This window comes from Brassica napus, chromosome A2 (assembly GCF_020379485.1).
Source record: "Brassica napus cultivar Da-Ae chromosome A2, Da-Ae, whole genome shotgun sequence".
NCBI lineage: Eukaryota > Viridiplantae > Streptophyta > Magnoliopsida > Brassicales > Brassicaceae > Brassica > Brassica napus.
Window position 1 is genome coordinate 13,420,226 of NC_063435.1, and position 15,016 is coordinate 13,435,241.

Below are 15,016 nucleotides of genomic sequence, written 5' to 3' on the forward strand. Positions count from 1 at the left end.
CATGAAAAGTGGTATTATGAATATGGTATTTGTGGCAATTTCCCTAATATGTTACTCTCCATGTTAGTGGAAAAAAAAGTTGTACTTCCGTTTTCACTTTTTATTTTCTCCTCTTTCAACTTTTATTTATCTATCTCTTTTACTCTATTATTTACCAATCTCACTCTATAAATCAAATTGAAAAGCACATCCAACGATAATAATTTGGAGTAAAATTGTTTTCTACTGAGTTACTCTAATTTTTAGCCAATCAAGTGGAAATATTTTCCATCCATTAAAAATAAAAAGATGAAAAGTTGACTAATATGTCATTCTCTATATTAGTGGAAATAAAATTTTTACTCTTATTTTCACTTTTTTCATTTTCTTTCTTTCAACTTTTTACCACTCTCTTTTACTCTATTATTTACCAATCAAACCATATAGCTCTGATTGAAAAGTACATCCAACGATTATAATTTGGAATAAAATTATTTTCTGTTGAGTTACTCTGATTTTTAGCCAATTAGGTAAAAATACTTTTTACCATTAACGCTAAAAAGAGAGAAAATAGACTAATATGTTACCTCTTTATATTATTGGAAATAAAAGTTTTACTCCCATTTTTTTTTCTAATCTTTCAACTTTTTTTTATCCCTCCCTTTTACTCTATTATTTACTAATCCAATCCTATGACTCCGATTGAAAAGTACATCCAGATATAATAATTTGGAGTAAAATAATTTTATGTTGAGTTATTATGATTTTTAGCCAATTAAGTGGAAATACTTTTCACCCATTAAAGCTAAAAAGGAGGGAAAGTAGACCAATATGTTGCTCTCTATATTAGTGGAAATAAAATTTTTACTAATATTTTCACCTTTTTTTAATTTTCTCCTCTTACAACTTTTTTTATTTCTTCCTTTTACTCTCTTATTTACCGATCAAACTCTATGGTTCTAACTGAAAAGCACATTCAACAATAATAATTTGAAGTAAAATTGTTTTCTGGTGACTTACTCTGATTTTTAGCCAATGAAGTGGAAATACTTTTACCCATTAATCCTATAAACGAGTGAAAATAGACTAATATGTTACACTCTATATTAGTGGAAAAAAAATTTACAGTCATTTCACTTTTTTATTTTTTCCTATTTCAACATTTTATCCCTCCCTTTTACTCTATTATTTACCAATCAAGCCTTGTGGCTCTGATTGAAAAGCACACCCAACGATAATAATTTGGAGTAAAATTGTTTTCTGCTAAACTACTCTGATTTTTAGTCAATCAGGTGGAAATATTTTTCACCCATTAACGCTTAAAAAGAGGGAAAGTAGATTAATATGTTACTCTATATATTAGTAGAAAGAAAATTTTACTCACATTTTCACGTTTTAATTATCTTTTTCATTTTTTATCCCTCTATTTTACTCTATTATTTACCAATCAAACCTTATGACTCTCATTTAAAAGCATATCCAACAATAATAATTTGGAGTAAAATTGTTTTTTTTTCCTAAGTTACTCTGATTTTTAGCCAATTAGGGAGAAATACATTATATCCGTTAACACTAAAAAAGAGAGAAAATAGATTAATATGTTACGCTATATATTAGTGGAAAGAAAAATTTTACTCCCATTTTAACTTTTTCATTTTCTCCTCTTTCAAAATTTTTATTCATCTCTTTTACTCTATTATTTACCAATCAAACATTGTGACTCTGATTGACAAGCACATCCAGAGATACTAATTTAGAGTAAAATTGTTTTATGCTGCCTTACTCTGATTTTTAACCAATCAGGTGGAAATATTTTTCGCCCATTAACGCTAAAAAAAGAAAAGCAAACTAATATTTTACTCTCTATATTATTAGAAAGAAAAGTTGTATTCTCATTTTCACTTTTTTTATTTTCTCCTCTTTCAACTTTTTTTATCCCTCCTTTTTACTATATTATTTATCCATGTTCAAAATCGCGCTAGGCGTGAATCAGACGGTTAGTTTTGGCCTAGCGAGTTACCAAAAATCGGAGATTAAACATGGATCAATTGGGGAGTAAATTAGGACAAGTTTACTGTTCTTTATTAGATTGGTAAAATATAACAATAAATGAATACGTTTTAGCGGCTAAGAGACAAGTATTAGTCGCAACGGACACTGTTTCGAATCCGCATGTTCCTCTTTCTTCATTTTAATATTAATATCAACAAACTGTGAAATTACATGTATGTCCTCATCGTCTTCTCCTAATTAAAGTGTTTCTCCTGCAATCCTGGCCGTCTTATATGTATCTTCCACACGATTTCTTCATTTTTCTGCTTCTTCTCTATTTTTATACCCAAAAACGTTCTCTTTGTTTTCGATTTGATAGAATTCAAAGACCATTTTTTGATATTATATACCAATTTAATTTTATATCACTACTAAATCGGGAAAACTTTGGTGTACCGCCTGGTCACGCCGATCAGCCCTTTCTCGCCAAGGTGACCTTCCAAGCAGCGACTCTCCAGCCGAGTTTTCGGCTACTCAGACACGTTTTAAAACCTGGTTATTTACCAATCAAATGATATGGTTCTGATTGAAAAGCACATCATGCAATAATAATTTAGAGTAAATTGTTTTCTACTGAGTTACTCTGATTTTTAGCCAATGAGATGGAAATATTTTACACCCATTAACACTAAAAAAGAACGAAAGTAGACTAATATGTTATTCTCTATTAAAGTGAAAATGAGAGTTTTACTCTCATTTTCACTTTATTATTTTTCTTCTCTTTTAACTTTTTTTATCCATCCCTTTTACTCTATTATGACATGCTTTTCACATATTGTTATGTTGGAATGGCGGGATCTGCACATGATGCCCAAGTGTTGACGACCGCAATATGAGACAATCCGATGTTTCCTGTACCTCCGGAAAATAAATTCTATCTCGTTGATTCTGGATATGCTAATAGGCACGGATATTTAGCTCCATTTCGAAAAGAATTTGGAGAGAGCACAAGATACCATCTCCAAGAATTCAATAATGGTCAACCACCTAGAACCAGCAAAGAAATGTATAATAGGTGTCATGCATCGGTACGTTCTGTTATCGAACAGACATTTGGAATATGGAAAAAGAAATGGAAGGTTCTTAATGAATTTCCTAGGTATGATATCGCCACACAAAGAAGTGTAATATTCGCTACAATGGGCTTGCATAATTTTTTTCGTCAACATAACTTTGAAGATTTTGATTTTGATGATATTGAAAATGATGGTGAAGAAGCACAAGATATTGAGAATGATGAACATGATGATAATAATACTTTGAGAGGCGAAGAAGAATCCGAAGCTGGGACGTATATGCAAATAGTTCGTAATCAGATTGTTGAACAAATATGGGCTGCAAACCAACGTAGACCTCGATGTCGTCATTAAATATGCCGTAATTTTAATATATATTAATGTATTGTGAAGATAATTTTCATTTATATATTTATTGTAATATGTTTATAATTATTTTATATATTATATTTTAATAAAATATGTATTTTGTTATATATTTTATAAGTTAATAACTATTAGATTTTTATTATTATTCATTTACTTTATGTTACTCTCATTTACTCCCATTTACTCTCATTCATTCTAATTTACTCTAATTTACTACCAATCACATTTTCTTTTTTTTATTCTCATTTACTCTAATTCTCACTTTTTCTTTTCCTCTCAATTACTCCACTTTTATTTACTCTCAATTACTCTAATTCTTACATACAAGTTTTTTTTATTAAATTATAAAAAATGAAGATAAGTAGATAATTTTTTTCCCTCCACCAAGAAAGAAGAAGCGTCACAAAGAAGATGAGTCACAGAGCATTTATCCAAAATCCGAGTATGTGTTGGGTGTACTCAGTGGCGAATCTAGAGAAAAAAAATTGTGGGGACATAAATAAATAAAAGGGAAGAAACAGCTTAGGAGAGGATTTGAACGGGGATCTAGAGGGTCAGATGACTGGAACCAACTATGCTATGGATTTCTAATGGAACAATATTTATTTTTACATTTTTGTGGGGGCAGCTGCCTCCTCTCCGCATAACGTAGGTTCGCCACTGGGTGTACTCATCGTTTTTGGTTTTTACCTCTTTGCCGGGAACCCAAACATTATAAATAGTCTCTCCCACCGTGAGTTAAACCCAAGAGACGAAAGTTACAGCCGAAACCTTTTTACCACTAGGCCAACTCAACATTGGTTTGTACTCATCGTTGTAAACTCGTTTATGCTCATGCCTCAGTGTATCACAATATTGTGGGTTTTTCTCTTGACTCTTATTGTTAAGCTACTATTGTGAGTATATATATATCTATATCTTCAAGATCTGATCAGTTGAACTCTTTATCGATGCTGCTTGGTCTTCAAGACATTTAAACATATTTGTCAACATGTGTATAAATATAACGTGATGGAAATACAAACTAGAAAATCGAAATTTGTTATGCTGATAATTAATGCACCACCCATTCCATACATAGGCCATACTAATATTCTCTTTGTCTAATATTAATGTGATGTAACCATCAGAGCTATATCGTGTATGTTTTGGAGAACAATTATTTGCTTTTCTTTTGTAGAAGAAATCATTATACATATGCAACCTCTTATGTATAACGAACATGATGCTTTGAACATGAACGCATTGTTCTGCCGCTCTAGTAGTTGCATTACAAAATAAATATATAAGGTAATATACATTGCAAATTGCACATCGACTGGAAAAGATAAGTAACTTTTTTGAAGGAATTGAGTTTTCACAGACCTTAACATGATATATATATATATATATATATATGATTTTGAGTGAATCTAGAAAATTGTTAGGATCTCTCAATTGTTAGTAAATCATTTTATGTAATTTTCTTGGTTCATGAAAATGACTTTTTAGAATTTCCAAACATATTAAAAGAATATTAGTATTTGACTAATTATTTTTCTTATTTTTATTATAATTAAATTATCTTTTCTCATCATATTTAAGTTACTCAAGTAAAACAATGTTAACTTGTTGTCTATTGTTTTTTTAATTTTAGCTATTGATCTTACTTGATACAATTTACACAGAAAAAAAAAATTATATTTAACTAAAAAAAAGCAATTGTGGAAACTCATAAATTGTTTTGGGCTGTCAAGGCCTATTGGTTTTCACTTCTCATCCCATTTGTATGAAGGAAGATTCGAACTCACGAGCAACAAAGCAGAGCCACTTTACCATAATGTCCTTTTCAACACTCTATTTTCATTCAAAACATAAAAACCAAAATAAAAATAATAAATAAACGAGGAACAAATAAAATAAAAAAAAGGCAAAGCGTCATTGCTGGGCTAAATCCCGCGCAACCTTCCTCCTCTCAGTTCCAATCTCTCTCTCTCTCTCTCGTCTCAAATTCCTTTCAATCTCCCTTCCTTAAACTCTTCTCCTCTGACTCCGATCCGCATCTCCAACCCGACCCAAATTCACCAAATGGATGAACCAAACCCCACCACAACGGACGACGCTTCTACTCCAGCCGAATCATCGAAGCCCTCCTCGCCGAAGCTATTAACCGCCGGCGATCGGAAATTACTGAAGGTGGAGCTAAGAGAAGGGGAGACGACGTACGTTTCTTGGAAGAAGCTTATGAAGGAAGCTAGCAATAGCAAGGGGATTGGTTCCTCTGATTCGGGCCTTGACCCGCCTCTTAATTCTAACCCTAATCTCCAGTCTCGCATTGCACCCGTTAGTTTTTTTTTTTTTTAGCTCTTACATTCGTATATTAATTATATGCTTCTGTCTGAGATTTTAATTTTATTGTCTCTGTTCGACCAAAGCTTTGTCTTGTCTCCTCATTGGTAGCTGAATTGGGACATTCTGTTTTATCCAGACAGAACCGCAACTGATTGTCGGATCATTCTTTTGTTATTGGTTCGTGGAATATTTTTCTTTTGTGTGGATATGAGTAATTGTGCTGGCATTGCTCCTTGGCATTGAGTTTGCTTCCAGGTTTTCAATAAGCAAACTCTTGAAACTAAGAAAAAAAACTACAATTTATTCTGAATTTGCTGTCTTGTGTCTCACTCAGTAATTTGAATTGCGGTTTGATATGTGGTTTGGTTGCATTGCTGATTCCATGGTATGATCATAAGTGGTTATGATGAATTGTGCTGGCATTGCTCTTTGGCATTGAGTTTGCTTCTAGGGGTTCAAATAAGCAAAGAAAACTCTTGAACCTAAGAAAAAAACTGCAGTCTATAGTGAATTTTCCGTCTAGTTTTGAATTGCGGTTCGACATGTGATTACGGTTGCATTGCTGATTACAGTTCGATAATATCAGTTATATTTGATCTAGAAAAGAGTTTGGTTCAGATTTGTAGCCATATTCCATATGAGTGAAGATTTATGATATGCAAAAGAATATATATGGTGATGGCTCTCTTCATCTGAAGGAAATAGGAGGAGATGTTTGTGTCTTTCTTTTAAGTTAGTTTTTTTATGTGCATACGATTTGGATCGAATCAGTTTATAGTGCTTTATTGATATATATATGTAATGCAGGGTCCACCAGCGGAAGGTGAAACGGCTGACCAACCTCATTCTAATCGTTTCAACGCTGTTATAGAGAAGATCGAGAGGCTCTACATGGTATATGATTCCTTAATATCTTCTTACCATTTTGTCTACTGTTTAGCCATACGAGTTAGATGAATGTTTGATTTCTTTTCTTACTCAGGAACAATTTTCTGAATATTGTATGCTTACTTCAGTAAATAAATTTCAGGGGAGAGATAGTAGTGATGGGGAAGAGTTAGATGGTGCTCCTGACGATGACGAGTATGACACTGAAGATTCATTTATTGATGACGTTGAATTGGTTAGTATAAGTATCTCTGATGCGATCAAAGTGTCTCTTGATAGCTGAGACATCATTTTTTTTTTTTTGCATTGTAGGATGAGTATTTTGAAGTTGATGATGCGGAAGTTAAACATGATGGATTTTTTGTCAATAGCGGAAAGTTAGAGCTGGTGTAAGTTTCTTGTCACACTCCATTTGGTGATATGTTGTTGCAAATAGGCAATGGAATCTACCATTTACCAGTTTATCTAAGTTGTGGTTCCTTTCTTTCTACAACAGTGAACCGTCAACAACTACAACAATACCGAACCAGAAACCAAAGAAAAGGCAAAGGAAAGAGTTAGCAAAACCTTGCGGCGATGTTGCTGATGCATCCAGAAAAAAAGCCAAGATTGCTAAGACGGCTGGGGGGAAGGTAGTAGTACCATTGTTTCCAAATAACTTTTTCGAATCTTTAAGATTTCCAGTTCAGAAGATTGATTATATGAATGTGAAAATCCAGGATCAAGCAGCTGCCTCTGGGCCCTCTCCGAAGAAAAAGTCCAATGATTCAAAGACAGTGCATGATTCAGTTTTGGAAAATGTGAAGCATAGTGATAAAGCGAATCTTCAGCCAAGGAACTCCACAAGTCCAAAGTCAAAGGCAGCTGAATCTACTGGCCCTCTTCTTCTGAAGTGCAGCAACAAAGGTACTCATCAACAATCTGATTCACAGCCAAATGGTTTGGCTAAATCAACAGTAGCCCGTCGGAATGAAAACAACGGCACTCATGACCTGGGCAACGCAACGGTAAGCAAACAATCTGTTCAAATAACAGTAAGTAAATTTCCAGCTATCTTAAGTATAAACAAGACTTTAGCTTTTCTCAATGTTCAAAAAATTGCTAGGACTCTTTATAGAGTACTAGCTAGATTATTCACATTAACGAATTACTGATTTATTTTATAGATGTCTTACATTTTTATAAGCTATTTTAGTTTTTGAATTTACTAATAAAATTATTTTGATGAATTATAAAAATTTAGATACACACAAAATAAATTAGACAAATTTGTGGATTTGTACTAAATTTTTGCTTGATTTAACAGATTTAAACCTATCTATATTGGTTTAAACGATTTCAAATTGGTTAGAATTAGCTTTTGAATCGTATAAATAGGATTTTAAGAACATTGGTTTTCTTGCATATTTCACAACTGTTATTTTTTTTTTATTAATCCTGCTGTAACCAACCTTTTCTCTATTCAGAAAAGAGGAGGTTCTAATACTGTCAGGCCTAAGACCTCCTCCACACTTGAGAAAGCCTTCAAAGAATTGGAGAAGGTGGTCGCTGAATGTGAGTTTCAACCGTTCAAGCACTTGTGTTCTTCATGCATGGCAAGTTTAATACCATTTAGCAAACTGAAATGTCCAATTTATTACAGCAAGGCCTCCTGCTGCCACTGAGAACCAAGATGCTGATACCTCATCCCAAGCAGTGAAGAGAAGATTGCCAAGCAATGTGAAATTGAAGCTTGCGAAAGTTGCTAGGCTTGGGGTAATCAAAACTCTCCTGTTTGTTCTTTTTTAAAAATAATCTTTCAGGTGTATAAAAAAGTCTTCTATTGAAGCAGGCGAGCCAAGGGAGTGTATCAGGAGAGTTAATAAATCGTCTCATGAGCATTGTTGGGCACCTAATACAAGTTAGATCGCTGAAGGTAATCAATCAATCACCTCTGTCCCATGTATACAGAGACTTGTTATCCCATGTATAAGAGATTAAGAGTAGTTATAAGTTTTAAGTTCTGACGGTTTAGTAATGCTTATTGTTACAGAGGAACTTGAAAATCATGATTGATTCCGAAGACACTGCAAATCGAGAAAAAGATACTAGATTTCAACTTACCAAGAATGAAGTTATTGAGATGTTAAAAACACAAGTTCCATTGATGGAATCACAGGTTCTCTTTCTTTTACTCTTACTAGTTTCACTGATCTTATTTTCAAATGGGTTTCTTATACAATGTTTTACATATACACTTAAGTTCTTGTCTCTGTTGCTGGATTTTAGACATCCCATTGTCAATAAAATGAATGCATAATACTCAGAGTTCTGTCTGAAAATGGTTGGCCTAAGCACTTGTTTTCTTTTGTCTCTGGTATTCTGTTATAGGGTCGGTCTATCAGTTCTTTGTAACGTTTGTTTCACAGGCAACTAATCAAGAAGCTGGAACATCAGACGATTTTCAGGATGTTGAAAAGCCACCTACGAAGAAGAAGTTTGTCATGGATGCGGCGCTGGAGGACAAATTGTGTGACCTATATGACATCTTCGTTGATGTAATTCCATTTTTGGCAATGTTTTTCAACTGACTAGATCCAACATTTGAAGTGTGAACATAGTTTGTGCTCTGTTGTTTTTTTTTTTGGTAATACTAGGGATTGGATGAAGATGCAGGTCCACAGATCAGAAAGCTTTATGCAAATGTAAGCTCCTTATCTTTTGCTTTCCAAGTTCATTCAACACTAGACTGGATTGGTTCTAAACTGGTAAATGATTTTCTTTTGTATATATTTCCTTTTTGCTCTCCAGTTAGCTGAACTCTGGCCAAAGAGGTTAATGGACAATCATGGGATCAAGCGTGCTATTTGCCGAGTAAAGGAAAGGCGGAGAGCATCGAATGGAGAACTTGGGAAGGAGATGGTATCTAAGAAATTGCTTCTTTGTTTCCATGATCTCGGTAATCTCTCTGAGTGTGGTCACTCACTCATCAGCTCCTTTTTTTAATTGAAGGATCAAGAGAAGATAACGAAGAGGAAACAGACACAAGTGGTACCAAAACCAGAGGGCACTGCTGCTTATCCTGATAAGGCTTCAAGTAGTGGAGATAAAACGACAGGTACTGTCCCAAGCGCAACCACCACGTCCGTAGTCCAAATTACAGTGGACTTGTCCCGTGACAAGTCAAAGCAGCAACATGAGAAACGAAAGGGAGCCTCAAGCTCAATGGAAGTAAAGGCAGGCAGAAGAAAAACAGAAAAGAATGTAGAAGAATCTCACCTATCCACAGAGAAACATCTTGTTCTGGCTCCCAAGCAGCAGACACCGGACCTGAACCTGCCAAGCTAACTACTCAGGCTTAGTTTCTCTTTAGACTTTTTTTTTTGCTAGTCAAAGCTTGGCTCTAGCCTTGTCTTTGTAGCATTCTCTTCTAATTTTACATCTAGTTATAATTTCTTTGAGGGTGATTTTATTGTATATTCATAAGAGAGAGAAAAAAAGGATATAGTCATGCTACAGATGCAAGCGGCGGATTGGACAATTTATGAACAAATCTGACTGAAATTTCCTTTTATGCTCTTGACACTCCAAAGTTAAAGATGTGATACTATACATATCGTATAGTATATTCCACACAAAGGAGGTAACTAATTACGAGGTTATGTTTCATTATATTAGGTGATTATACTTTACATGATTATGACACAATATAGAATACTCCACACAAACATATAGTACTGTTAAATGGGTCGTCCATAGCCTATTTGGACTTGACTAAATGGATCATATAAGTTATAGGCAGTATTCGGTGGTCCATATTGGACAATGGTCCAAAAAGTGTCCAAGACCAACGAAGACCATGTCCAAATAGTCAAGTCTATGGACACCCAATAATTTGTATTTAATTTATATGTTTCATATTCATATTATTCACAATGATTTTTATACTTTTAATTTCATAAAATCTGTAATTTATATATTTGTACTTATTTAAAATTTTATAAAATCTGTAATTTATTTATTTGTACTTAACTAAATATTATAGAATATGTAAATATCATTTTTTTTTAAACAAGTAATGTCTAAGTTAAACATAACAAAGATAGTACTATTAATTTATAATTTTTAATCTAAACTTTTAAAATTACGCTTTCTCTCAAAATTACAAAACTACTCTTTCAACAAAATTATAAAATTATTTTTCCTGCCAAAATCGAAAAACTATGTTTTTCCGCCAAAACCGAAAAATCACATTTTTTCCGCTGAAACCAAAAAATTACGCTTCCCGCCAAAACTGAGAAACTATGTTTTCATGGCAAAACCGAGAAATTATGTTTTTCCGCCAAAAACAAAAAAATCATGTTTTCCCGCTAAAACCGAGAAACTATGTTTTCCCGTCAAAACCGAGAAACTATGTTTTCCCGCTAAAACTGAGAAACTATGTTTTTCCGCCAAAACCGAGAAACTATGTTTTCCCGCCAAAACCGAGAAATCATCTTTTTCCGCCAAAACCAAAAAATACATTTTTCCGTCGAAACCGAAAAATCATGTTTTCCCGCCGAAACAGAGAACGTTTTTCCGCGAAAACCGAGAAATTATATTTTTCGCAAAAATGGTAAAATCATGTTTTTCGCCAAACCCGTGAAGTCATGGTTTTCGCCAAAACCGTGAAATCATGTTTTCCCGCCAAAACCGTAAAATCATGTTTTCCCGCCAAAACCGTAAAATCATGGTTTCTTATAAAATTAAAAATTATGGTTTCCCATCAAAATTGTAAAATTATGTTTTCCCTTCAAAATTTTGAAATAACGTATTTTCGCCAAAACCGTAAAATCATGGTTTTCGCCAAAACCGTGAAATCATATTTTCCCGCCAAAACGAAAAATCATGTTTTTCCGCCAAAACCGTAAAATCATGTTTTCTTATAAAATTAAAAATTATGGTTTCCCATCAAAATTGTAAAATTATGTTTTCCCTTCAAAATTTTGAAATAACATCTTTTCGCCAAAATCTTTAATTTTCTCGTCAAAATAGTAAAGTTATTAAAATTGTGAAATTACGTTTTTTGCTTCTTTTTTTTTGAACAACTAAATTACGTTTTTTGCTAAAACATGTTTTCTCCGCTAAAATTGTCATGTTTACCTTATTTAACTCTCTGATGTGTGTTTTCAGGGTACTTGTTGCATGTAATCCGCCAGGAGATGTAACTACAGGCACTTACGGAAACTTTAGTGAGACGCAGACAGAATCGAATCGCAGGTTATATAACTCTTACTCTGAAAATAATACCTTTGGAGCTTTCCATAGTTAAAATTTTTTCAAGTCTGGATAGATAATAGTCAGGTTTCTAAATCCCAGTTCCGAATTAAAAAAAAAAAACAAAAAAAACTGCACCTAAACTTGATTCCAAATAGCTGACTCTTAATCCTTGCTTGCTTGAGCGGGTCTCATGTTCCAATTTATATCTTAATCATGCTAGTAGTTTAACCATGTTCTTGTAAAATGTATCTTCCTTCCAACATTGAGTTTGTTACTCTGTGTGGTGGGGAACTTGTTGCATCTTATACCTGCGTATACAGCCTACAAACTTGTGATTCTACCACTTGACAAAGAAAATTTTTGTTGGCTACGAGGAAGATCTTTCAGGAAGGCAGATATGCTAATCGATAGAGTCAGAACACGCAGCAGCCTAACATAAAAAAAAAGAGCTGAGAGTGAGGTATGTGGTCACCACTTGACAAAGAAAGACCGGTTGGTTGCATCAAAGTCGCACAAATCATATGTAAGACAGACAGTTACTAAGAACACAAGTGACAACAAAGATTCATACATCACATGAAAAAAATAAAATAAAAATACAAAGCCAGAAAACATAGGATGCCAAATTATCAATTATTAAACTTGGCATTTAATAACTTAATAGAAAATACATCGATCATGACGTTGAATAAAAGAGTGATACAATTAAACAACATTTAGAGAGTCTTCACAGCAAGAAAACGAGGCTCCTTAGGCATGAACTTCTGGTTTGCATAGACATCCATATAATCTCCAAACACAAACTTTGGATACTTCTTCTCACTTCCTTCCTCCGCCGCCGCTGGCCCAATGGCCGCCTTGTACGACGGATTGTAGAAGGAAGCAATGGACCTCCTGTTCCCTTCCTCCCTCGCCAACACCCTGTGCCATGCACTCTTGTACCTACCAAAGCCCAAATACCATTTCAGTTCAAATACTAAACCCAAAATCAATAATCGTTATTCCGGTTTAACTTCAAATAAACCAAACCGGTCTAATTCAAAAGCTAATTAGATGTTACCTTCCGTTGCTAAGAACCTCAATCTGATCACCAGTGTTGATAACAATAGCATTAGGCATCGGCTGAACATCGATCCACTCGCCATCTTTCAACACTTGAAGGCCATCGTACTCATCGTCTTGGAACAGCAAAACCACACCTCCTGCATCGGTATGAGCCCTGAGACCATTGACAAGCTCAGGACGAGGACAAGGTGGGTAATGGCTAACTTTGGTTCCAAAGAAAGCCGTCTCTTCTCCGTCTTCCATCCCTTCGTTAAAAGCTTTCTTTATGTAACCTTTAGGCAAACCCAAGTTCTCATCCATCACTTCCATCATCTTGCTCGCTAGCTTCCTCACTTCTTCTCTGTATTCCACCATCGTCTCTCTGTTTTTCAGAAACAGAGCATATTAAAGTTACAACCTTTGAATCGAATTTGAGACATGAGAGAGAAGTTGTTTTGTTTACTTGAGGCCTGAAGTGTTTGATGGCCATTCGTTTTGGTTGTGGTCTAAGAGAGTGAAGACATCTTCCCAGTCAACGTTCTCGAGCTTCTCTCCAGAGTTTTTCTCAAGCAGTTCGTTGAGTAGCTTCACGGGAGTTGAGGTTTTGAACGCTTCTTCTCTCTCCGTTTTGTAGCAGTCTGAGGCCAGCTTCTTCACCTTGTTAAGAAGCTCCAATGGAATCCCATGGTTCACCAGCTACACAGAGAAAATAAGGAGACAATAAGCTCATAAGAACAGAGAGATAAACTCTGTTTTTGTTTTTTTTTTGTTATTACAAAGTTCGAACCTGAAAAAATCCCCATTCTTCGCAAGCTTTAGCGATTTCAGAGAGTGTCTTCTCCCTTTCTTCGCCATTGATCTTGGAGAAATCAATCACAGGAATCGCCATTGATGTGTGTTAAGGCAAAAAAAAAAGCTCTGTTTTTGGAAAGTCAAAGACAGACTCTGTTTTTTTGTTAATTAGATTTAGTTGTGAGGATTATGGAAAGCTTGGACATGTATTTATACTACTCCCAGATTTTTTGCTCGTTTTGTTTTTTTTTCTCTCTAAAGAAATTAGATTTAAAATGTCAACTGTTCATTTTTACGTTATGATTGTATTATTTGTTATATTTAATTATTGATATGCTAAAGAGCCTAACTATACCTTTGAATATTACATCTTCTCTATTAAAAGAGAAGTAGCATTTTATCTACTATGTAAAAGTCTACTAGGACAATTTCATTAATCACATAATATGACATATTAATTAGTAGGAATATTAATAATAAATTCATTTTAACTATAGATTTGAATTTTATTTTCAGTTATAACAAAATCTGTTGAGAAAAATCTAACAAAATCTGACTAAATTTTTTGAACAATTTTTATTAAATATTGCATTAATTAATTTCGTAATTAAATAATATAATGTTTTCATTTAAATAAATTATCATCTACCACTAAAACGGGATCAAATTTGTTAATCATGTCAGATTTTTAATACAAATGAAGTTATTAACATATGTTAAAAATTTATTTATACAGCTATATATTTTCAAAAATCATATGTTGAAGAATATTTTTTATTTGATTATTTCAAATTATGAAAACTCAAAAACGTAATAAAAAGGTAAAATGTATAAAACAAACCCCTATATTAATAAAGTAATAAGAAACCTAAACAATAAAACTAAAAAGTTATAAAATACATAACACTAAGATATAAATTGTATATTTATATTTATTTAATAATATCAAAATTAAATATTTATAAAATGAAAATATACCCGCACGATGTGCGGGATAAACTCTAGTTCATGTTTAAGAAAGGTGAAAATAAATTATATGCACTGAAACCGATGTGTTTAGGAGATTTGATTGGTTATGTATCAGTTTCAGTTTAGTCCACCTAATCTACTTGACTTTTAATTTTTAGGCATTAAAAATGGTAAAAAGAGTTACATTTGCGTAATATTTGGACATTTATGATCTCGTCGGCTTTGACCGATATGTTATTCATACATACGTACCTACTTATGAAGACTGTTTACTATTTGCATGGCAAATTGGCAATGTTAATGAAAATATCATTCTAATTCCTTCAAAAATTGAATAA

At 33.5% G+C, this 15,016-nt stretch overlaps 2 protein-coding genes across 5 annotated transcripts; one reads left to right on the forward strand and one right to left on the reverse strand.

Moving 5' to 3' along the window:
- Window positions 1–5,170: 5,170 nt before the first annotated feature.
- Window positions 5,171–10,192, forward strand: LOC106396982 (ubinuclein-2-like). Of its 4 annotated transcripts, none has more exons than XM_022703275.2 (14): window positions 5,171–5,738; window positions 6,555–6,641; window positions 6,778–6,870; window positions 6,948–7,024; window positions 7,132–7,270; window positions 7,355–7,642; window positions 8,102–8,189; window positions 8,278–8,390; window positions 8,464–8,550; window positions 8,668–8,793; window positions 9,044–9,172; window positions 9,272–9,319; window positions 9,426–9,536; window positions 9,627–10,192. In XM_022703275.2, the coding sequence occupies exons 1-14, from the start codon at window positions 5,484–5,486 to the stop codon at window positions 9,960–9,962; spliced, it is 1,977 nt and encodes a 658-aa protein (XP_022558996.2). In that variant the 5' UTR covers window positions 5,171–5,483; the 3' UTR covers window positions 9,963–10,192. The 4 variants fall into 4 exon arrangements, with proteins under 4 accessions (XP_022558996.2, XP_048615787.1, XP_048615789.1 ...); XM_048759830.1 differs by having other exon boundaries at window positions 5,177–5,738; window positions 8,467–8,550; XM_048759832.1 differs by having other exon boundaries at window positions 5,179–5,738; window positions 7,132–7,267.
- A 2,233-nt stretch (window positions 10,193–12,425) lies between these two features.
- On the reverse strand, window positions 12,426–13,902 carry LOC106422042 (1-aminocyclopropane-1-carboxylate oxidase 5). Its single transcript, XM_013862868.3, has 4 exons — window positions 13,705–13,902; window positions 13,381–13,613; window positions 12,934–13,299; window positions 12,426–12,815 (listed from the first exon to the last, which is right to left on the reverse strand). Exons 1-4 carry the CDS (start codon window positions 13,804–13,806, stop codon window positions 12,590–12,592), a joined length of 927 nt encoding a protein of 308 aa, XP_013718322.1. The 5' UTR covers window positions 13,807–13,902; the 3' UTR covers window positions 12,426–12,589.
- Between the last annotated feature and the right edge of the window lie 1,114 nt (window positions 13,903–15,016).